Source organism: Scyliorhinus canicula, chromosome 4 (genome assembly GCF_902713615.1).
Source record: "Scyliorhinus canicula chromosome 4, sScyCan1.1, whole genome shotgun sequence".
NCBI lineage: Eukaryota > Metazoa > Chordata > Chondrichthyes > Carcharhiniformes > Scyliorhinidae > Scyliorhinus > Scyliorhinus canicula.
In genome coordinates, this window is record NC_052149.1 from 30,383,361 (window position 1) to 30,409,012 (window position 25,652).

The following is a 25,652-nucleotide window of genomic DNA, read 5'->3' on the forward strand; positions in this document are numbered from 1 at the left end:
CAGTGCCTTGCGTTCTGCTTGCAGCTGCTTTTTATTTCTCTTTACCGCGTGTATTCCAGACCCGGCGCAAAATATTGCCGACACCGTCACCTGCGGGTATCGGCACTTCGGGACCGCATTCAAAGGTCCGACCTGGATTTATGGGGGGAAAAAAAGTTTCCCTGCACGGGAGCCACCAGGTACACGGCCGCATGGCCGCCACCAGAAGGCCGGAAATAAGACTCTTAGTGAGGTTATGAATCTGTGTGTCCTAGTTACTGCTAGCTCCCCCTCCTTAATTAAACAGACTTGGTGGAGCCTGTCAGGAAAGCCTATACGGGTTTGAGAAGCCAGTGCTGGAGAGCAATGATAGGAAATTGTTTTCTAAATGAATTATCTGTGTTATGTGCGCTGCATTATGAAAACTGTCCATTCTACCCATTTGGGATTGGCAGATGTGCTCTGTTGAACGGTTTATTGGTACAGTTTGTTTGGATGCAGGTCAACTCGAGATGTGATGATGATATTGATGAGCTCCACACATGTCTAGTACAGTACATTATCTTTCCACCTCACGCTACATCTACCAAAGACAGGTAAGATTCTGAGATATTAAACTGCTGTTTGAGTTTTCTGGAATCTGAGAGTCTTTTACGGACTGAACTAAACAGATTTCACAATGGTGACAATAAATAGCCTTTGCTTATTTAGGATGACATTTTAATCTAAATAGAGGTTGCAGGAATGGTTCCTGCTGTAGTATTACATTTTAGATTTCTGGAAATGATACTTAAGATGAACGATAGGTGATACATAGAACTATATTGGGATGAACTTTACTTCATAGAGTTATAAAGATTATTAATTCACTGATCACCTCTGACCAGCTGTTGCATAGCTTGCCTTTATTGGAAAATATCACAACAGGGAATTCAAACATGCTAGTTATTCTGCAACCTCATCAAATATACTAGGCTGTTCAACGGTTTTGGCAGGTAGCACCTCTGGTTACCAAATAGATAAAGAGATTGCCCAATGTAGCATGAAACCATATAGACTTGAAGGTCACAGTTTAATTTGCAGTCCTTGCTGCATTAGCTGTCACTGCTGTTGCGATAATTGAGTTGCTACAATTTTGCTCAGCATCATCGAATTGACCCTTTCCAAGAAAGCATGCCCAAAGACTAGGCAAGAAGAGGATCACGCTTAGCTGTGAACAGCCACCCAGTTCTCCTACAAAGAGTGGTAATTTTGGTAAAAGCTATTGGGTCTGCTTGTATCGATGGACTGAAATGCAAGAGCTTCTAAACTTTAGAGTAGGGGAAAGGTCTATGGGAAAGCACATTGTGGCTCCTTGAAATCAAAGTTTCCACTGACTGCATTTCCTCTCAGTCGTAGCCACTCTTCTTCCCCAACATGTGTGGTAACATCTGCCGCACCCCCACAAGTCCCAGCTTCAGGCACCATCTTTCGCTCATGATTGCTGCTGTCTCACTCCCCCCCCACTCTCCCCATCCCACAAGCCTTGATGTCTTGCTCCCTGAGAAGTGCAGCGCTCTTCCCATTGGATTTGGAGATTAAGTTCCACCTGTTACTTTACTAAACGAGACATGGTACAGCCAAACAGCTGAATGGACTGCCGAGCAATGCAACCTGCCTGCTGGTCTTACCTTGGAAGCAGCTGCACGTTTTGGTATGTTTAGATATTGAGTGCTATTTGTATTTTCCGACTGTTCGTGTGATATAGAGATCTGCTGATGTGCTTGCAATTCTCCCATAGTTTTTCCACAGATGACGATAATGACACCGAAGTTGAGGCAATTGAACTTGACACGGAGTTAAATTTGGTGACGGAATGCTGGGTGGAGCCTCAGAACGGTCATGTGATCACCTCTGCTGACAGCCGGAAGTACTTGAATGGATTGTCTTATTTAGAAATCCCAAAAGCAGTAAGTCAGATGAGAAATTATTGCCGCTCAACTAAGAGAACTTCTGCATATAGGGAGCGTGGAGATTGCAAAGTAAAAATCAGCCTCCAGATGCAATAAGCGCCGTGTAACACCTGTTGGTTTGTGTGGGTACAGAGATGCACGTGTGGTATATAGGTCAGACACGTATGTTATGCTGGACAAAGGAGTCTCAACTCCTCTTTCAGCAGCTTGAGTTATTCTGCTCACCAGTATCGTTGTGGAGCAGTATCTATTACAGTATCTTGTTTGGGCCATAAACATGCTGATTTTACAGTGTACAACGTTTCGGGAGCCATTCATTCCCCGGGTGCAGCGAGTTGGTACCCTTTTTCCTGGATTTAACTGTGTACATGTGTAGAAATGAATGCTGACACACACAAGCAAGTCCAGCAGTTCCTGCTATGTGGTACATGCTGTCCATTGCCTGTAGATAATCCAACAGTAAAGAGATTGAACAATCCATAGATAATGCACAAAAGGCCCCGACTTTCTGTAATTTGTTCTTCTGTTAAGGAAGTTACAGAGACCATTTCAAACTGTTGTTTTAATTTTCCTGTTAAATGGAGGCCAGGTATAACATAAAGTATATTTTCTTTAGAGATACAGCCTCTTCCCTATAGTCACGTCCTCCTTTGGGAAGGCTGACCAAATCTTTCTTAAGGCTCCCAGGATTCTAAACCCTCTGGAAGTACTACTTTAAAATGGATCTCTGAATCTTCTGTAGGCTTAATAAATTATTTTTTTCTCCGAAGAGCCTTTTTGTTATATGTTGATGATATTCTGCAAGGGGTGGTGGTGTGAAGTATTTTGATGGATGTAACTTCTTTTTCCTCTAGATTTACCCACAAGACCATGCGTGTCTAACTTCCATGTTGACCTTTGAACATCTAAGTCAGCTTTGTCAGAATAAGGACTACATCTTGCCAATATGGGGGTCAAGGAGCACAGAAGGTAGGGGCTAAAATGCATGGAAGCTAGGAATAGAAATTTAGAACCTAAGAAAGGTAAATTTTAAAACGTTCTTTCACGGAATGTGGGTGCCGCTGACTAGGCCAGCATTTATTGCCCACCGTAATTACTCATGAGAAGGGTTATGACTACTGGGATCTGATCTAAGACTGCTCAGATATGTTTGTTGTAGGACCCTTGCAGCCAGCAGTGGACGTTTGACTGTAGCTTTTACTTTAAGTACTCTGTGGAGGCAAATGGCCTTCTAATTCATTGAATTGTCCAGTTTCCATCTTATTTCCCCCCCAAATAGTTAGGGTAAATAGTGCTGAGTTTGTTTACAGGTATCATTTCAATTTTTTTTTTACTGAATAAGCTTTGAAGCTGTTTACTTTGTGTTCTTTCATACCGTGTGTATTTGCTTGTGAGGTAGTCAACGCCCCCCCCCCCCCCCTCCCTTCTAGTCGCTACGTCTTTGTCTCATTTTATCAGAGGTCAGAGTGTTAACTAAAAGTGACAGTGTTATGGCCAGGGTTTAGAGAACCCCAAAGTGTATCATGGAGTTCACCTGACCCACAACTTTTAATAGATTGTGGTATGGGGAGCACACTGCCCACTCTACAGGTGTGGTACAGCAGAAACGGAAAAGTATTTTTTAAAGCAAAACAATGTTTATTCTGTTAACTCAAGTTAACCGTTTTAAAACATACAGTGGACATCTTAGCAACCATCAATTCAAATACAACCCTCAAAGAATACAACACTAAGTAATCCTTTAAGCTTTCCTTTTAACATCCATAAGACTTCAAAAAAAATTCTTTAAACACAAAGATCAGGTTTAAATTCACTATTGAGAGCAGTTATTAGTTTTAAATCACCAAAGGATCAATTTGCAGTGTTTAGATTACAGAGAGACTAATACATCTTCTGGCTGTGACTGCAGCTATCCAGCTCTGAAAACAAAACTAAAACACACCCTGCAGCAAACAGCCTAAAACAAAAGTAAAAAGCTGATAGACAACCCAGCTCCACCCACACTCTGACATCACTGCAGTAATAAACACCCATTTCTTAAAGGTACACGCACTACAGATATTTATATACACACCCATTTATAAACACCCATTTCTTAAAGGTACTCTCACATGACAGCGGTCATAAGGGAAAATTGCCATTTAACGAGACACTGAAAGTGCTGGAACCAACATTAATAAGCTGGAATGCACTGGTTTTGTGCTGCTATTGGGTGCTAGATCTCAGAAGAAATTGTTCCATTGGTAACAGTAATGGCCTTTGCTTGTGTTAATTGATTTCCCTTTTATCACCAGTTCCCCTTCTGAAATGCGCTGTAATTTGCTCGGCTTGGGTTGAACAGTATACATTTCGAGTGGGAGGCACTGAATGGCAATCTGGAGCAAGATTCATAAGTTTTGCACTCCTTAAATTTGGAGTTTGCCTCAAAACAAAGTCTTTAAAAAAATTCATTTTATGGGCGGGATGTTAGCGTCGCTGGTTCGGCCATCATTCATTGCCCTGGTTCGGCCAGCATTTATTGTCGCTGGTCAGGCCAGCATTTATTGCCCTTCGTTAGTTGCCCTTCAGAAGGTGGTGGTGAGTTGTCTTCTTGAACCGTTGCAGCCCTTCAGGTGCAGGTACACCCACTGCGCTGTTACAGAGGGAGTTTCAGGATTTTTATCCAGCGACAGTGAAGGAACGGTGATATATTTCCAAGTCGAGAGAGCGGAGCCTCCAGGTGGTGGGGTTCCCAGGTATCTGCTGCTCTTGTCCTTCTAGATGGTAGTGGTCATGTGGTTGGAAGGTGCTGCCTTAAGGAACATTGGTGAGTTACTCCGTGCATCTTGTAGATGGTACACAAATCTGCCACTGTTGGTCGGTGGTGGAGGGTTTGAATGTTTGTGGAAGGAGGGGCAATCAAGCGTGCTGCTTTATCCTGGATGGTGTCATGCTTCTTGAGTGTTGTTAGTGCTACACTCATCCAGACAAGTGGAGAGTATTCCATTACACTCCTGACTTGTGCCTTGTAGATGGTGGACAGGCATTGGGTGGGGGGGAAACAGGAGGTGAGTTACTCGCTGTACGATTCCTAACCTTTGACCTGCTCTGATATTAATTTTGTTATGGGCCAGGGTTTAAAAACTCCAAAGTGTATTATGGATTTCACCTGACCTATAGCTTTTTGTTGAATTTGGCAAGGATGAACAGAAGAGCCTTCACTTGAGGTGTGATTCAAGAGTCTTCCTCGACACTTTAATCAAAATAAACTTTATTCTAAGAACTGAGTTCTATATATATATATATATATATGTGTATGTATATAAACAAACAGCAAGAATTCTTATCAATTACAACATAAAGACACCTCACAGCTACAGTAATCTATGTATAACACTAAATGAATTCCCCCTTAACTGTTACAATTCAAAAACAAAATCCCATAAACCAAACAAATCTTTTCAAGTGCGTGGCCCAGTACTCTGCATTCTCACTTGAATAAGACTGGCTTTGTCTGAGATTCTGAACCCGTCTCACCAGCAGGTTTAAAAACTTCCAGAATGCAAATTTTATATTTTAATTTGCAAAAGCAGGTAGCTATAATCAATGGGTTTTTGACTGGAGCAGATGTTTAAAATGAAAATAGAGGCTAAAACACTTCTGTTCTCTGTCTAAGTCCTCAACAGCCAACTGTGAAAGCGAAACCAAAAACACCTTGCAGAATCACAGCCCAGCTCCACCCACACAATGACATCACTGAAGCCATGTGATAAGACAAAAACCTTTCTACAAAAACCTTTCTTAAAGGGACACTGACATGACAATGTGGCTAGTCGAGTTCAGTTTCTGATCAATGGTAACCCCCCAGGATATTGATTGTGGGGTATTCAGCGATAGTAACGCTATTGAATGTCAAGGAGCGATGGTTAGATCCTCTCTTGTAGGAAATAATAATGATCACTTATTGTCACAAGTATGCTTCAATGAAGTTAGTGTGGAAAGCCCCTAGTCGCCACATTCCGGCACCTGTTCGGGGAGGCTGGTACGGGAATTGAACCCACAATGCTGTCCTTGTTCTGCTTTACAAGCCATTACTCCATCTTATCCCCTAATCTTTTAAACACTAAAGGGCAAATTAGCATGGCCAATCCACCTAACTTCACATCTTTGGATTGTGGGAGGTAACCAGTTTCTATTCGATTTTTTCCTAATAGTAAACTTGCTGATATATGTACTTTAAATTAAAGACTCTTGCAGCCTCAGAATGTTACCTGTACTGCCCTTTCTCTTTCAAGCAGGTGATTACGAAGGAGAGAATGATTTCATCCGAGCTGTGCCATTCCAGTTTGATCTGATGAAGCTTTTAGCAAAGTGTCAACAAATAGAGCTGTTTTTCCACATGTTGACTAAAGGTAAGGTTTTAATGTGATGCTTTTCCTGAAATGTTCCCATTGTTTCTGTGCAATGAAGATGCACACATAGGTCCAGGATGTTGCACAATTTTGTGCAAATACAGGTGCAAACCATTTCTGTGTTACGTGCTCGCTACTCTAAGATTGTACATACGTCATGTGTGTGGTAGAAAGGAGAACTCTGTACTATCTAGATCTGCCTAAGGAAGTGAGTGGGAAGTGTAACTTCTATGTTGACTGTTTTTCCATGTGGTATGAAACAGCTTTGGTGATGAGTGGATCGGGAAGGATCTTTAATTCAAATTAGTTTCCATGTAGTCCTGTCTTCTTTCAATGTCCCTGAGTAGCATTATTATAAAAAAGTTATTTGTTCTTCAACTTAAAAACAAAAATGCAGAAAAGTAAATTGTGATGGAACATGTATTTTTCCAAATATAATCTTAGGTTGTGTCGGGTCTTTGAATAATTTTTAGTTTAGAGCTACAGGAATACTGCATTCTTCATGGGAACTGATTACCAATATGATTACCTGTGTCTGACTCTGATAGCACCGCAAATTATTCCACTATGTCCAAATCTGGGCTCTTGTGACTGTTTGAACCTTATTATCAATTGTTTCCCTTTCTTCAGCAGAGGATGATGGGAGTACAAGGGAGACCACCTCTTTACCCAATGAGATCCTGTTAAATCTTTTCCATAGCTGTTTGCAACAGGATCTTGGTGACCGGGAGTTGCCGTTGGCTGACTCTGATCACATGATTTTTATGCAGCAAATTGTGCAGCGGGATCGGAATGGTCATTCCATTCCTTTTACTCTACCAACAGTTAAAGGTAAAATAACCTAAATCTTGTGATGTTTTGTTTCTGTCAATCTATGTATCATAATAAATCACTGGGGTACAAGTTTGCCATGCATTTGTCTCCACTACTTCAGCATTTAAAGACATTTCTGAGAGTGGTGGTGCACAGCCTAGTTTGTGTCTCATGTGAAAAAGTAATTTAGGGAGAGGTGTCCTCCCCGAGTAAAAGTTCCTATCAACTCTGACGAAAAGTAAATCTCAGTTAGTATAGTTCTGCACTTTGGAACCCCAAACTGGATTCATAAATAGTTACAATCAGAAATAAGTTTTAGCCAAACTGAAGGAACTTGGGTGTTTTTTCCTGTTCTATAGAAGAGCCACTGAAAGTGACCAAGAAATTGGAGAGACAAGACACCATGATGTCACTGCACACCCTTGGAAGTAACAAAGAGGTCCTGGGTTCAACCAGCACCTTACAGGTAAGTGAGTGTGGAAGCTACAGAGGTTTGCAGTTCACCTGGTACCATATGAATTCAGTTCATATAATGGATTGCCAGTCCAACCTACTCAAAAGCTGTTCACAATTGATCCAAGAACTCTATTGGAATAAATAGATTAACACTGGGCAAAAGCAAATTACTGCGGATGCTGGAATCTGAAACCAAAGAGAGAGAAAAATGCTGGAAAATCTAAGCAGGTCTGGCAGCATCTGTAGGGAGAGAAAAGAGCTAACGTTTGACAAAGGGTCATCTGGACTCGAAACGTTAGCTCTTTTCTCTCCCTACAGATGCTGCCAGACCTGCTGAGATTTTGCAGCATTTTTTCTTTGGAAATAGATCAATATGGTTCATTGGGAAATCATTGAGGGCTTCAAGATGTTGATCCAGCCAGCAGAGGATTTGGAAAGTCTCTCTCTGTTTTTGTCTCAAGTCTATTTCCCAATGTGAATAAAATGAAAATAATCCAAATTTATAACCTTTATTAGACAAGATAAGATGAATAGATTGGGTTTGACGGAAGGTAATATTAGGTTGCCTGGAAAATCAGCATGTGTCTGACCAACTCGAGTGATTTTTGTTTGAGAAACAAGGAGGGTTGATGAGGGTAGCACATTTGATTAGTCTATTTGGAATTTAGCCAGGCTTTTGAGAAGGATACACATGGCAGTCTTATTTCACAAGTAAAAACTCATGGGATCGAAGGGCAAGTGGCAAGTTGAATCCATAATTGGCTCAATGGTCGGAAACAGAGGGTTTTTGCTGTTTTATATTCTCTCCAATCTTCTGAAATGCCTCCCATCTTTGTGCAATTATGTGCTTTTTCTTTATGTTTGATCCTAACTTTAACTTTCTTTTGTTAACTACGGATGGTGTAACCTCCCCTTGGAATTTTTCTTTCTTGTTGGAATGTATCCATTCTGTGTACTTTGAAATATCCCCTCAAATGTCCGCCATCACATTTCTATTGACCTATCCTTTAAGCTAATTTGCCAGTCCACTTTAGCTAGTTCTGCTTTCACGCCCTCATAATTGCCCTTATTTAAGTTTAAAATACTAATCTTGGATTTATTCTTTTCCCTCAAACCGAATGCAAAATTCAATCGGTAATGACTATCAGATCATCTGTTTTTTTTTAATGCTACATGTGTTTAAATACAGAGCCTTTAGTTTTGTCCTTTTATTTATTTTTTTCAACCTCTACTTGCTGATTTACGCTTAAGATTTGTACTCCCATACTCTTTCCCTTCCTGTCACATTCTGTTTATCATTTCCTACATTAATACCTATCTCTCTTGGTTTGTCTCCACTCTGGTTTACCACATCTTCTCAAATCTGATCCCTTTCCCCTATATTTAGTTTAAAACCTTCTCTACTTCCCTAGTTATGCAGCTTGTGCAAACATTGGTCCACAGCAAGATTCATGTGTAAACTGTTCCTATAGTTAAGGTCCCACTTTCCCTAGTACAGGTGCCAGAGTCCCATGAACTGGAATCAACTTCTCCCACACCAGCCTTTGAGTCACATATTAGTCTCTCTAATTTTACGTACCCTATGCATGTGGCAAATGCAGAAATTGTAACCTTTGAGGTTCTGCTTTTTAGTTTAGTACTTAGCTCCTTATCTCTCAATGCAGAACCTCTTTCCTAGTTCTACCAATGTTATTGGTACCAACATAGACCACGGCGACTGGATCCTCCCCCTCTTATTGTAAGTTCATCTCCAGCCCTGAGTGGACATTTGAAACCCTGGCACTAGACAGGCAACACAGCCACCTGGACTTTTGCTTTTTGCTGCAGAGAGCGAGTTAAAGTACTAGTCTTAGACCACTCTTCTCTCCCTCAAACTGAATTTACAATTTAGAGAACAAGTCCATGCTACATTACGTGTCTAGGTCTGAACAAGCAGCTAGTGCACTGTCAGCAGCAACAGGAAATCACAACGTATGCCATTTGAGATCTAGGCCATTGCCTTGAGTAACCTTGTCCCATCCATAGGATAACTAGTTTTGATGCCATCATAGAACATACAGTGCAGCAGGAGGTCATTCGGCCCATCAAGCCTGCACCGACCCACTTAAGCCCTCACTTCCACCCTATACCCGTAACCCCATCAACCTTTTTGGTCACTAAGGGCAATTTAGCATGCCCAATCCACCTAACCTGCACTTCTTTGGACTTTGGGAGGAAACCGGAGCACCCGGAGGTAACCCACGCAGACACAGGGAGAATGTGCAGACTCCGAACAGACAGTGACCCAAGCGGGAATGGAACCTAGGACCCTGGCGCTGTGAAGCCATAGCGCTAACCACTATGCTACCGTGCTGTATGGAAGGCATGTGGAGCTCGGAGGAGAAAAGCATGCTGGACAGGGTTTGCACTAGCATCCAGGTCATGCATGACTTGGAACTGTCAAATCATTGCGATTAATTTCTTTAAGCAGCCCGATTTCTCCAATTTGTTTCCCCAAAGGCCTTCACTGCTGACTGTCTTGGTCTGGTTGACAAATGCGTGTAGAAGCCCATGTTCTGTTTTTGGCATTTCTCCTGGAGCTGTCTAACTCCAAACACCACATCAGAGGTTCCTTGACTTTTTCTGAAACTACGCTGACTCTCTGGCAGCAGGTTCGGGCTTAGATGTTGCACTAACCTGTTCACAGTATTCCTACCGTAGATTTTGTTGGTGCTGGAAAGGAGTGAGGTTATTCTATGATTGTCGCAAGAGCAGTGAATTATTTTCGGCTTGTACAGGTGAATAGTGGAGGCATCTGTGAGTTCTTGTGGGATAGTTCCTTGCTGCCGCATGGATTGAATGAATTCAGTGAAGTTCTTGACCTGTGTTATGTTTGCAGCAGATGTTGTTTGCTGAGCAAGTCAAATCCCAGGGAGAGACTTATCTTACTGATCATTACCATTAAAAAAATATTTTGAAAACGAGGAGAAAAACTACTGCTCCCAGAAGCATAGAACTCCAGTAACACTTACTGAATTTTAAAAATTAAAAGATTTATCAACAAAAAGAAAAAAAAACGTAGGCCCACAAGGTTAAAGTTACACAAAGTCTTACAAAGCACCCTTTAGTAAAGGCATATCACACATCTCCTCAACCATTTCAAATCTGCTGTTGAAATCCGCGGAAGTTCAGAATCAAAACTTTTCTGAAACAAAGTGCAGAATTTTCCGACAGGGAGGTGTCCAGCTGCGGAGGTGGCTTGCCATTGGCTGCTGGTGAGGTCTTCTGGTCCTGCTAATGTCTATAGCGCTTTGCATGGCTCGCCTGTCTCTCCGCCAGAGAACCCAGATGATCACGCTTGCCAACCCAAAGACTTTTTTTGGTCTCTGGATGGCTTTTTCAGATTTCAAATATCTCAGCACAAAGCTGGTCTCAGGACATCTCCCGCACACGGCCAACAGCTCAACCCACCATCTTTCCTTAAATATCCATTTCCCTCTTCATCTCCGATCCTGTTGCCCTCAGCATCTCTTTGAGCTTAACTTTTCCAAAATATAAAGATCTTTCATATTTTCCTACGACCTCCGCTTTTGGGTCAAATAAAATTGAATAACCTTCCCTCGTTTACTGATGAAACCTTTGTAAGTTGCAGACGTCTCTTAAACTTGCCTTCAAAATTTACCAGCTGAAAAACCAAGCCCCTATCTATCTCCAAATGCAAATTTTTAAAGCCCAACCTGTTTACGTGTAAATCCACCATAGTCTCTCATTTCAAATGTATACACCTTTCATCTCTCAATTGTCCCAGACAGGCTGTCTCTATTAACCTTCCTACAGTTTAATTACATCATGTATTCACACAGACTTCTTTACAGAATGCCATCTGTTCCCAGACGTATCGACAAAAATAACATCCATCTTCACACCTGACATTGGCCTCCTGCCTTGGAGATCTTAGCTAAGATAGTGTCAGCTCCTGGAGCTTTGCTGCTCGACAGGAGCCTGATTGAAAGGGACATCAAGAGAGCAGTTGATGGAAACTTATAATAATATCATAATCTTTATTGTCACAACTAGGCTTACATTAACACTGCAATGAAGTCACTGTGAAAAGCCCCTAGTCGCCACATTCCGGCACCTGTTTGGGTACACAGAGAGAGAATTTGAATGTCCGAATTACCTAACAGCACGTCTTTTGGGACTTGTGGGAGGAAACAGGAGCACCCGGAAGAAACCCACGCAGGCATAGGGAGAACGTGCAGACTCCGCACAGACAGTGACCCAAGCCGGGAATTGAACCTGGGACCCTGGCGCTGTGAAGCACCACTGTGCTACCATGCCGCCCAACTTGTTGCAGCCTGTTGATTGCTTCTTCATTGATGGATGAAGGCTGATTGAGAATGTGGTTAAAGTGCTCTGCCTACCTTGCCAGAATTTGGGCTTTTCCTGTATGCAGATTTCAGAACATTGTAGAATCTCTTCAAGTCTTTGTGGTCGGCTTTCTGATTTAGCCAAGTGCCTGGCTTCACTCTGAACTTGTATTAGGCAATCCTGTGGATGTTTTTGTTGATATCGTACTTGGATAACGATGAGCTGTCATTTTCGGGATGACGTTTCCTCCTCCAGTAGCTTCTGGATGACCTCATTGTTTGCACAATCTCGATGCGTAGAAGAGGACGGTTTGGAGGACCCTGTAAACCTGAAGGTTGCCCAGTAATCCTCAATGCAGAGATTCCTTCATGACTGCAATGAGAATTTGAGTACCACCTCAAGGTTGATGAGAATCTGAAACTCGTTGTCTGAAAGGGTGATAGATGCAGAAACCATCAAAACATTTTTTAAATACTTGAATATGCACTTGGAAGTGCCGTAACGTACAGGGCTATGCATCAAGAGCTGGAAAGTGGGATTATGTTGGATAGATCTATTAGCTGGCATGGATACAGTGAGTTAAATGCCTTTTGTGTCATACATTTTCTATTTTTTATACTAAATGAGGCCTTAGTGAGTATGAACTTAAACATTCATGATTGGCAATGAGGTGTTTATAGAGTTCAGGATAGAATTGATTTTTCCAAGCATCTGCATGCAGCGTTTAGCCCATGTATCTATTTAATTATTGCCATTAAATTGTTGCCAATGGCAGTAAAATCTATTAATTATAAAAACTTACTGAAGTTGGACACCAACTTACAATGATTGAATATTACTGCTGGAAGGTAGCATGTCATTGATTTAGTTGTACAAATTGTGGACTGCTTTATAGGTTTTCTTTTAAACAATATTTTTATTGAAATGTTAACATTTTATATCAAAAAGTTTACAAAACTCAACACATATATCAGAAAATACAAGCAACAACAGTTAACAGGAACCCCAATAACCGAAGTGCACCCAGAGCAATCCCACGCCTCTCTAACCTCCGCCTCCCCCCCACATTAACAGCTAACAGTGACCAGATCTTTAAAGTACAATATAAACGGCCACCATCTACGATAGAACCCATCGATTGACTCCTTCACCGTGAACTTGACCGTCTCGGGTCCAAGAATTCCATCAATCACCCAGCCATGCTTCAGCACTGGATGCTGTTGCCTGCCTCCAGCTCAGCGGTATCCATCATCGGGCCAACAGCAATCCGAGTGCCAACGCATCCGTCCCCGTCCTCGGCTCTGGTTGGTCCAGTACGCCAAATACAGCGACTGACGGACAGGGCCCAATACTCAGGATTGCCGATATGGTGCGGAAAAAGGACCCCCAAAACACCCACCAGCTTGGGACAGGACCAGAAGATGTGCGTGTGGTGATCAGGCACTTGGAGCACCGCTCACACTTATCCTCGACCCTCCCTCAATAAATTGACTCATCCTGGCCCTGGTGAGGTCTGCTCGAAACACCACCTTTAGCTGTATCAAGCTCAACCTTGCGCAGGATGACGTAGCATTCAACCTACGAAAAGACGCGCTACACGCCTCCTCTTCCAAAATGGATCCTAGCTCCTCTTCCCATCTGATCTTCACACATCCACCGAAACCTGCTTTTCCCCATGATCTGCTCATATATCCCAGACGTGCAGCCCTCCTCCAACCCCGCACACGCGAGTATCCTTTCCAGCAAAGTAGACGGTGGTGCCTCCGGGAAAGTCAGATATGCCCGCTGTACAAAGTCCCACACCTGGAAATATCTGAACATTTCTGGTCTCCCAAGCTCTGCTTTCTCCTTCAACTCCTCCCAAATCGCAAATCACCCCTCCAGAATCAAATCCCTCACCTTCTCCAGTCCCTTGTCCCTCCATCCCCTGAATGTAATATCCAATTTTGCCGGCTCAAATAAGGGTCCTGACAGATTGGGTCATAAATTGACACCGCCGTCAGCTCATGGAGCTGCCACCATATTTTCAACGTGGAGACTGTCACCGGATTTGCAGAATATTTTGCTGTTGAAAACGGTAGAGATGCCGTCACCATGGCCTCCAGACCCATCCCTTTACGTGACTCCGACTTCACCTGTACCTAACTAACCTCCTGACCCCAAACCACCCCAACGCCTCCACATTGGCCACCCAGTAATAATACGAGAAATTTAGGATCGTCACCCCCCCCACATTTGCCCCCCCCCCCCCCCCCCACCTGCCTTTCCCTCTATAGGACCCCTCTCTGAATCCGAGGTGTTCTCCCCGCCGCTGCATCTGCCGAAAAAACAGTTTTGGCAGAAAAACTGGGAGGCATTGAAATAAGAACACAAATTGCGGCAAAATGTTTATCTTAATCGATTGAACTCGGCCCACTCGCGACAGTGGAAGGCTGTCCCACCTCTGCAAACCCTCTTTAACCCTGCTCGCCAAGCTTGTAGAATTCAGTTTACGAAGTCGCGTCCTATCCCGGGCCACCTGCAATATCTCCCCCATGAATGGCTCTGCATTCCTAACATACAGTAAAAGGTTGTCTGCGTATCGTGACACCCTGTGCTCTACACGACCCTTCACAATTCCCCTCCCCCATTCCGAGGCCCTCGGAGCAATCAGTAAATCCCTTCATAAAAGGAATGAAACACTCCATTAATTTTTTTCTAGGGGAGAGACCAACCTATCCCCAGCTTCCCGTACCTGCATAATTTCCCTGGCAGCCTCTTACCGCCTTAACTGATTGTGCAATAGTCAGCTAGGCTTCTCCCCATACTCCTATACCATCCCCTTTAAGCACCGCAACTGTTGCACCACCCGGCTTGTGGACAGTAGATCAAATTGCGTTTGCAGCTTCTTCCTGCACGCAAGAGCTCTGGAGTTGGTCCACTCAAATACTCCCTTTCCACACTCAAAATTTGATCCACCATCTCCTGACACTCCCGCCTGTTCTCTCCATCCATATATGACTTGTACGAGATGATTTCCCGGTACAAGGTAATTTCCCCCCTAATCACTGCTTTTAATGCCTCGACTGCTCTATAGTTACTCAATATCCTAGCACATTGTGTATCCCCTGATCTGTATTAACCTGCCACAAATGTGATAAAGCATCAAAGAACTGTTTTGCAATCCAAAAGGAGAAATTGCATTGGTATTTCTGCATTGTATCATAATAAGTACCATTGTGGTGTCAACATAGGGAGGGATGGGGTGGGTGCAGTAGGTCTTATTTTATATATTTATCTGAGTAAATGGAATACTGATCGGACTGCTGGATAGATATAATGGATATGCTGTGACACATGTAAGAATTGGGGCGTTGTCATAAATTGTACTCTAGTTGCTTGAACATACCACATTTTCCTGTATTGTAATACATGTGTCTCGCTTTGATCTAATTGATTAGAGTGTTGGCAACGCTGATATGACAGAGGACAATATCCTTCCAGTTGAAACTGAGAGCACACCTCAATGGAGATGCTATGCCAGATTTGTGAATGCACAGCAAATCCTGCTCACCTTTTTGCCAGCCGCCTTTACAGGTAAGTTTTACTGTTAAGTTTCTACTCAAGGAGCCTACAACCATTATTGTTGTAAGAGAGAAATTAGCCTCTACTTCCCATTGACAAGCATTCATTCAATCCCTCCCAGTTACATAACCATAGAATTTGAGCGGTTTTGCTGTTTGTCATTCTCATTTGCCAGTCCCTCTGTAAAATGTTGTCACGATCCATGCAGACCAGTGTTTTTCAAACTTTTTTTCCTGTGTCCCACTTTTGCCAACTGGCCGGCCATCGGGACCCACACTAGCCGACCTTTGGGACCCACACCACTTTGGCTAATCCAGTCTATTCTGAGTCAAGGCAGTGTATGAGACACTAAAATTGTCTTGCCCGTGGTATGGGAGGGAATGTAAATCATCTAGTTTTCCTGTTAATCACTATCCAGCAGCCCCTGGTGCATTGAATTTATGTCAACATCGAATGAGGACAGGAACATATCTGCATATGATGTCCTCCCATCTATAAAAGTTCACTGTCATGGATCACACAGGAAGGATAGTTACTCAGAGATACTGCAGGGCCGCCAACAATTCATCGTGGGACACTGTGTCAAGGAAGCAAAGAAGTGAAGGAAGAAGACTAAGGAGAGGAGAACAAAGAACTGATATAACTTTGCGAGAGCCATATGTTTAAATAAAACATCCATTAATCTGAAGATAGTGAGATTAAAATCTTGATTTAGAATTGTCTTAAATGCCAATTATTTGATGCAGGTTTTTCAACTTCAAAGTACATAATTAGAAATAAGTTAATCAATATTGATGAATGCTGACAACACTAAAACTGACCCACAGACAACTGACAAACTCACTGTCATTAATCAGACAAAATGGACATTGAAAAACCATTTCTCAGATATTCATTATTTTCTCAGATATTTAATTGTGACACTGTGATGTGCTCATGTCTCCCCAACCAGAAGACATGCCATTACAGTCACTTTCTGGAGACTGTTGTTTCCAATAATGCAACGGCAGTCGATTCCATCCCTCTGAATATGTCTCCATGGCGTCGCTGATAAACATTCTTCTGGCCCTCGGCAGTAATCACACTGCAAGAAGAGCTGCAGGACATTTTCAGGCTATATGTCTGCATGGAGACATTGCATTGCACCGACGACACAAAAAACACATACACAAGGAATCCGTGTCCAAGTTTGTGCTCGCTCACCGAGGACTCTGACAAACTCTGACTCTCAAATCTGCTGAGCTTGGTGGTGAGTTCTCTGATAGTCTCCTTCTGTTTCACGACGGGTTCTTTCTGCAGCAGGAAGGTCTCTGGTTCCCTTAATGTCATCCACCAGACAACTGTTCTGCATCAGGGCAGAGCACATGGGGCCCATGTTCAGGGCGATGTAAATGCAGAACTCTTGGGCCACAGCTTTAGCCAGGAGAGGGCAAGGAATCGGCCAAACGTTTCAGGAAACATGGTATTCGAAGTGGAGCTGTTGCCAGGAAGAATAATAACAATAAAAGGGGTGGTAGTGGTGGGTTGGGGAGGAACCGTGAGGCTTACAGGGAGTCCGTCTAATAATTTCTCACTGTTGAGGGCCGAATTGATATTTTAGGCAGGATTTTCCCTGTAGGCTTCTGAATGCTGAAGTTGGGAAACTCTGCCTTAGCGGCTGATGGATGCAGAACGCCGTGACCCTTAGCTCAGCGACCCTTCTGACACCCGCCTGTGACCCGCAGTTTGATAAACCTTAATGTAGTCCATGTTTGGAGTTATTTGTAACTACCTTTCACTTTAAACAAATACTGTTTCACTAAAACGATCACAATGTTAAAATCCTAAAGATTAATGTTTGGAAATAATTGAAAATATTTCAAATTATTATCCTCTTGTGTTTAATAAACTGGCTCATGGTCAGACAGCATGCCAAGCAACCTGGCCAAATACTGACATAGCTCCTCACACAATATTAGTAAGCAGGAATGGGTGCAGACTCGTTTCAGTGTTCCACTGTAATCCATGGAGATGAAGTGAATACAATTAATAATAAATAATAATTATATCTTAAAATATAAAGATTCTTTTATTCATTCGTGAGCGTGGCTAGCTAGGCCAGCATTTATTGCCCATCACTAATTGCCCATGAGAAGTTGGTGGTGAGCTGCTTTCTGGAGCTGCTGCAGTCCATGTGTTAGGGCGGGAGTCCCCGGATTTCGACCTAGCAACGTTGAAGGAACAACCATACAGTTCTAAATGCGATTCAAGCAAATTACTGTGATGGCTGGAATCTGAAACAGAAACAGAAAATGCTGGAAGATCTCACCAGCTCTGACAGCATCTGTGGAGCGAGAACACAGCTAATGTTTCGAGTCTGGATGACTCTTCAAGACTCTAAATGTTAGCTCTGTTCCTTTTCCACAGATGCCGTCAGACCTGCTGGGAGTTTCCAGCATCTTCTGTTCTAGTTCCAAGTCATGGTGTGAGGCTTGGAGGAGGAACATGAAGGGCCACCTTTGTACAGGACAATGGAGAATTATGAAGTTCAATCCCAAAGCAACTAAATACATTTTAACAAAATGGAATATAAGCTGTTTGGTCAAGATAAATCCCCAATAGCCTTGGATTCTTGTGTGCAGTGTTGTGGTAGACCAATGATGAAGCCACTTTTTAATAGTTCTTCAATAGTTCTGCGGACTCAAAATTATAATTTTAAAGCAATTTTATTAACTATCTGGTGATAAGATGGGGAAAGGAGGTTCTTCACCTCATTGATCAAACAACTCTGCACTTTCTTTCTGAAGAATTTTCGCTTTGACCTTTTTTTCTGTCAGATGTGCAGCGACTGATGGCTCCTGGGATTGATGAGAGTACAAAGCATTCTGGATTAGGAGATGAAGAACGGCTACAAGTAGAAAAGAAAGAGTCAGCGTTGAACAATCTGTCTGGAGCATATAGTGCAGCCTCAGCATCTAACAAATCCGAGTTGGCCATTGTTCTCGGGGAAGCTCTTGATGGCACAGCTGGCCAAGTAGCAGTCAGCGTATCAAAAAGCAATAGCATCAGACGAGAGTTTGTGTCAACAGTCCGTTCCCCAGGACAGGAAACTCATTCTTCCAGGTCCACACCACTCCTTTCTCCAACCTTGGCAGGTGGTAATGAAATGTCATCTGTTGAATTTGAAAAAGAGATGGTGCAACCTGATACAGGTAACAGACTATTTGTAGTGATAACACCTTTTGCATGATAACTCTTTCGGAATCTACTGAAGTGGCCTGTGGTTTAGATCAAAAGGTTTAGGAGATAGATGGTTTCATATGTTGTAGATAGATCTTTTTATAAATAGATGTGATAGAGTTTAATTTTTGATTGATGTTTGGGTAGTTTTAAAATATTAGATTATTAACTTTTGAATTGAAAATTAATTTTCCATTTAAATGAACTCCCAGGCTAATTGCAAATGCTTGGTTTAATGTGGCAGAAGTGGAGAACATAGCCAACAATACATGGAGTGGGACCTCATGACAATGTTTCTACTCAATATCCTAAAGGGCTGTCACTAAAGTCCTCCTCATCACTGGTAGCTCATTGACCTTGTGTTTTATGACAGGCAGTCTATATTTCTTTATTTAAAAAGAAAATTAGAGTACCCAATTATTATTTTTCCAATTAAGGGGCAATTTAGCATGGCCGATCCACCAAATCTGCACATCTTTGGGTTGTGGGGGTGAAACCCACGCAGACACAGGGAGAAGGGAGAATGTGCAAACTCCACACGGACAGTGACCCAGGGCCGGGATTTGAACCCAGTTCCTCAGTGCTGTAGTCCCAGTGCTAACCACTGTGCCACGTGCCGCCCTCTATATTTCTTCATGAACATTTTCAAACGTGTGCTTTATTTTTATCACTGTTGTCTTACAGACTCCATCTATGTGCCTTCAGAAATGATGAAGGAAAGAGTAGAGTTTAGCTTACCTCCAAAGAAAGACTGTCACATCACCTTCAGCCGCCAGACGTCTCAAGTCGACTCGTGTGATCTGAACCGCCTCCGGTGTCCTGTCTACATATACAACTGTTCACTGGAGTCGTTGAGAGAGCAACTTGTGAATTCTTGTGTTGAACGATCTAACAAGGATATTTATTTCAGGTAGTGTACTTATGCTCATTCTGATCATATAGATATATGCTAAGCATCAAGGTACAATCTGACTACATCGCAAACGTATCATTTCTCTGTTTACATCATCTACTGAATAAAGAAATGGAAGCTTCATTGGTTTAGCAAATAAATGACATAAATAAAGTCAGCCAGCAACTTCTGTAATAAATCTAGAATGGGTTGCAAAGTTCCAACATCTGCAAACATATTGGTTTTGCTTAACCCACCCTTATTCTTTAAATGCGATAGTAAAAATCAAAGTAGTTTTTGTGCAGTGCATATACAGTAATAGTCTACACCAACATGTGGATAGACAGTTGATTATTTAAACCAATGTAACCAAGTACATCCTGATTTGGAGAAGGTTTTGTTTTACTCACAGTAAAGGCAACAATTCAATGCCTTTAATGAGCACATGTTTTGTGTGCATGAATGAAACGTGGTTTGTCATATGGAACGCTAGTGGGCTTCAAGAGGCAAGAACAGGTTGCAGGAGGTATATAGTAAAATTAAGTGGGGAGAAAAATCCTGATCACAACCTGGCCCAAATACTATTTTTCACTGAGCTGCTTTTGGCGAGCAAGAGACCTTGCTCACCTGAATTGATGCAGGGTGGTGGGCTGTTCAGCTTACAGTTAAACTGATAAATGGCTGAAAACAAGGGCCTTTTCACAGATTTTTAACTTTGCTTCGGATTTAATGCCTAGAGCATGGGTTTCCCAGGATATGGGAAACTGAATAAAGAAATGGAAGCTTCATTGGTTTAGCAAATAAATGACATAAATAAAGTCAGCCAGCAACTTCTGTAATAAATCTAGAATGGCTTGCAAAGTTCCAACATCTGCAAACATATTGGTTTTGCTTAACCCACCCTTATTCTTTAAATGCGATAGTAAAAATCAAAGTAGTTTTTGTGCAGTGCAGGAGCCCTTTAAGATGCCCAAACTTAATAAGGATTTAGTTCTTACCGCTGCTTTAATAGTTTTATCTGGCAAATGTTTAGCAGAAAGCTCTTGCGGCCACACAGGTATTGGATAACTTTGGAGGCTTTCAAACCGCATGGGAGCTGCTGTGAATGTTTCTGATTGCACATCAGAAGAGGAAGGCCATCACTAAGCATGGCGGTGAAGCACGCTGTGGTGGAATCAGCAGTCACAGGAGAGTTGTCCGGGTTGTAGGCGGCAATACCCATGTAACAAGATGCGCGCAGAGTCTTTGGTTCCTTGACTTCTCAAGTAGGGCGACCATAGTCTCGGGTTGTCATGTCAGGTGGTCGCAGGCATTACCAGCGCCTGAGAAGAAGATCTTCGATTTGGTGGACCTGTTGGGCATGCATTGCCAGTGTCACATGGCCTCCGCTTTCTTGCCTCTATTTTGTAACAGAGGATCATGCAGTCTGCTGCGTATAAATGCATTAGATGGGTGAGTTATTTGCCAGGGCTGAATGTTATGTGAACTCCTTCCATGATAATAACCAGAATAAGCAGGCACTCCGATTTGCCACTCTGGCTGACATGCTGCAGGTGGAAAATGCCATCAATTGAGGTATTCCTGGCAACACCACGGCAATCAGGAGTTTCATCTATTATTAGGTTTTCAACCACACGAAAATATTCATGAAGGTGCGTGCCAGATTCCCAGGGACCTCTCATGATGCTTTGACACTACATTATCCAGCATTCCAGACCATTTTGTTCCAGAATGCAGACTTGTTGGCAGGCTCTTCAAGGAAGGGGATATTCACTTTATACTTGTGATATGTGTGGAAGAAAGGAAAGAATTAATGAACTATGTCAATCAAACTTTATTCATTTTTGCTTATTCAAAGATGAACTTTGCTGAACAAAGGGTGGCTGTCATAAGTCACCTGATGTCTAGAATTGTAACGTGGCCACTAAGGCATTATACGTATTACAGTGGAGACATTCCCTGCTACATTGTTCTTGGAATCTCACAATTTTAAAAAGGAACCATTGAAAGGAAGAGACTGTCATTTGCATCTTTATAAGCTTACCTCGCTAATAGAATCAGAGAGTCCAGCAAGACAATAGCCACCCTGAACAAGACAATCATGATAGATAATGACCCTTCAGAGGCTAATGAATGGGATGTTTCAAGCCACAAAACAAAAGTCAGATCCAGATACCAGATAAATAACTCTTTATAAAATCATTGTAGAGGAAGGAGGTCACATAACTCGGGTGACTATTTTGAAATCTCTATGTACAGTTGAGAACTCTGAAGCAGAGCAGCCTGCTGTTATAATTCCAACCTGCAAACTTCCAACAGCAGGATTCCAGGCTGACCAAGCTGGGAATACCTCGCTTTTCCCTACATTCCGCTTGTATCCCGAGAACCCTCCAAACCTCCCCAACAGGCCCATAATCTTTCCCATACTCTCCAATGGATCCGAAACATACAGCAAGAGGTCATCGGCATAGAGCGACACCCGATGCTCCCTCTGTCCCTCATTATCCCCTGCCACTCTGCCGACCCCCTGAGAGCCATCGCCAATGGCTCTATGGCCAGCGCAAACAGCAGCGGCGACAGTGGGCACCCCTGCCTCGTAGCCCTGTGTAAGTCAAGGCTTCGTGAGCTCATATCATTCGTCTTCACCCTCGCTTTTGGCACCACATACACCAACCGCACCCATACCACAAATCTCGGCCCAAACCCAAACCTTCCCAAAACTTCGAACGGGTACTGCCACTCCACCCGATCAAATACTTTCTCCGCGTCCATGGACATCACCACCTCCGGTACCAGAGCTCTCAATGGATTCATCACCGCATTCAACAGCTGCCTTATATTACTTGCGAGCTGCCTGCCCTTCAGGAAGCCTGTTTGATCTTCTGCAACCACCCCCGGGACACAATCCTCCACCCTCCCCGCCAACAACTTAGCCAATACTTTCACATCCATGTTCAATAGTGATATGGGTCTATATGACCCACATTCCACCAGATCCTTCCTTTTTTTGGGATTAGTGTGATTACTGCCTGCTTCATCGTCTCCAGCAACTCCCCCTTCTCCAGTGCTTCATTAAATGCCCCCAACAGAGGTGGTGCCAGGTCTGCCGCAAATTCCTTATAAAATTCTGTCGGGTACCCATCCGGCCAGGGGCCTTCCCTGACTTCATACTCCTGATACTATCCAGCAGCTCCCTCAGCCCCAGGGGCTCCTCCAACGCTTGCCTCTTGGCTTCCTCCACCTGGGGAAATTCCAGCTCGTCCAGAAACCACCCTATGTCCCCCTTCTCTCCTCCTGGGTCTGCGTCACAAAGTCCCTGGTAATACTCTCTAAATGCCTCATTTATCTTCCCTGGCTCTGACACCACATCCCCAGCCCCAGTCCGAATCTTCAATATTTCCCTGGACGCAGCCTGCCTCCGCAGCTGGTGCGCCAGCATGTGGCTCGCCTTCTCCCCATACTCGTATTGCACCCCTCTTGCCCTACGCAGTTGCCCTACCGCCCTCCCCATTGTCAGCCTGTCAAATTGCCCCTGTAACTTTTTCCTCCTCGCTACTCCCTCCACGGTGGGCACCCTCTAATATTCCCTGTCCACCTCCACTATCTCGCTCACTAGACGGTCATGTCCCGCCCTCCTTTCCTTATTCGCTCGAAACGTAAATTAGATAATTTTTCCCCAGACCACTGCCTTCAGTGCTTCACAAAAAATGCCCGCCGACACCTCCCCATTCTGATTGAGCTCCACATAATCCTTAATTGGCAACTGCACCTTATCACAAAAACCTCCATCCGCCAACAACCCCGAGTCAAACCTCAACTCCGGCCTCTGCTCTCGTCCCGTACTGAACCAAAATATCCAGCCAGTGGGGTGCATGTTCCGAGATAACTATCCCCGCATACTCTGCTCCCTTCACCCCAACCAAAATCTCCCGACTCACTACAAAGTAATCAATCCTCGAATACACCTTATAGACGTGTGAAAAGAAGGAATACTCCCTTCCCCCTAGGTTCTGAAAGCGCCCTGGATCCACCATACCCATCCTCTCCATAAACCCCCCCCCCCCCCCCAGCTCCCTTGCCATTCGTACCCTACCCATCGACCTGGGGCTCGAACTATCCCCCGTCGGCTCCAGGACACAGTTAAAATATACTCCCATGATCAACTAGTACGTGGCCAAATCCGGGATTGATGCCAGCAACCCCCTCATCAAACCCACATCATCCCAATTTGGGGCATACACATTTACCAACACTACCGGTGCCCCTTCCAATACCCCACTCACAATTACATATCTCCCACCTGGATCCCTCACCTCCTTCGCACTCACAAATCCAATTTTTTTGCTCATTAAAATCACCACACCCCTCTATTTCAAATCAAAGCCCGAGTGAGAAACCTCCCGACCCATCCCTTCCTTAACCTAACCTGGTCCTTCACACTTCCCCTCCAATCCCGTCTACTGTCCGTCATCTTCCCCACTTACCACCTGCCCCTTTAATTCCACTCTGTACCAAGCCCATCCCAGATGGCCCCTTTCTTCGCCCTTGACCATGTCATCTCCCACCCCATGCTGCCTCGCAGAAACCCCCCCCGCTTTCCCCCTTCTCCACCCCCCCCCCTTCCCCTTCCTCGGCCACCCCTCTTGGCCTTCTCCCCCACCACCTCACTTCCGTTCACCAGCATAACCTGCTAGCGCGGCTGCCCCTGCCCAAAGGCACATCCTAATGACCCCCCCCCCCGCCCCCACTCCTCAGATCAAAGAATAAGGCTTCCTGCTGCCCTTACCCTCCCCCACCCAAACAAGAACTTCTCCTGAACTCCAGGTAGCCTTCTCCAAAAGCAAACAAACAGATGTTAAACACAAACAGTCCCATAAAACAGAAGGGGGGATGGGAACATCCAACCACACATAAACTTTTCTCCCCAACAACTCGTTACAATCTTAACATTGAACAGACCCCCCACCCCCACCCCCCGCCGCCCCACTAAAAAAGGCGAAAATCCCCCAATATCTACACCCACTTTAAACATGCTCCCGACCATTACATAGTGCCAGCACCCCGGTTCCCAAGCATTGTCCACTCAGTTCTCCCCCAGTTTATGCTCCATAATGAAGTCTTCGGTCGTTTCTGGGGTCTCGAAATAATACTCCCGGCCTCCGAACGTCACCCACAATTTCGATCCCCAAACCTGATCTGCTGCCGGTATAGCATCGCCTTGGCCTTGTTGAAACCTGCCCGCCATTTTGCCAACTCGGCTCCGGTGTCCTGATAAATCCGGACGTTATTTTCCTCCCAGTCGCAGCTACGCTTCTCCCTGGCCCACCGTAGAATTTTTTTCTTTCTCCACAAATTCATCGAGTCTCACGATCACCGCCCGCAGTGGCTCCCCAGCTCTAGGCTTTTGCCTCGGAGACCTATGCGCTCGGTCTACTTCCGGTGCCTTATCTAGCACCTCTTTTGCCACCAGTTCCGCCAGCATCCACGAGACTTGCCTCGTGGCACTCACACCTTCCACTCCTTTAGGCAGGCCCACTATTCGCAAGTTCTGCCTTCTCGAGGCATTCTCCTGCTCCTCCACCTCTGTCCTCAGCGTTTTACAAAGGTTTCCTAGGAGCCCCACCTCCGCCTCTAGAGCCACCACACGATCGCTGTGGTCCGAGATCACTCCTTCAATCTCCCGAATCTGTGACCCCTGCACTTCCAAACACATCTCCATCCTCTCCAAAGTACTCTTCAGGGGTACCACAGCTTCTGCAATGGCCGTTGCATGATCCTCATGCATTTCGTTCCTCTGATCCCCCTTGATAAAAGTTATCAGTTCCTGTTTCTGGGGCCTTGCAGCTTGCCCCTCCCTTGTCTGCATGCTGGAAGAGACTCTGTGAAGCACAAGACTGTTTCAACTTTCCAGCCAAACCTCTCAATGTTTTCTGCCGGGTCCGGTGATCAGAAGACATACCATTCCAGGGGTAAAGTACACTTCTAACATTCACCTACGCCTTTTCATCAAAATTCCACCCGGATCTAGATAAAAAG

General features: G+C 44.0%; 1 protein-coding gene across 3 annotated transcripts in view; it reads left to right on the forward strand.

The window, feature by feature from the left end:
- Nucleotides 1–25,652, forward strand: part of szt2 (SZT2 subunit of KICSTOR complex) — a 300,727-nt gene that overhangs the window by 105,635 nt on the left and 169,440 nt on the right. For 2 of the 3 annotated variants that reach the window (XM_038793974.1, XM_038793973.1), the window contains exons 18-26: nt 481–575; nt 1,760–1,928; nt 2,786–2,900; nt 6,206–6,322; nt 6,953–7,153; nt 7,495–7,601; nt 15,382–15,517; nt 18,322–18,696; nt 19,409–19,634. In XM_038793974.1, the coding sequence (XP_038649902.1) occupies nt 481–575; nt 1,760–1,928; nt 2,786–2,900; nt 6,206–6,322; nt 6,953–7,153; nt 7,495–7,601; nt 15,382–15,517; nt 18,322–18,696; nt 19,409–19,634 (1,541 nt within the window). The remainder of the gene's footprint in view (nt 1–480; nt 576–1,759; nt 1,929–2,785; nt 2,901–6,205; nt 6,323–6,952; nt 7,154–7,494; nt 7,602–15,381; nt 15,518–18,321; nt 18,697–19,408; nt 19,635–25,652) is intronic. The other variant, XM_038793972.1, reaches the window with a different exon arrangement.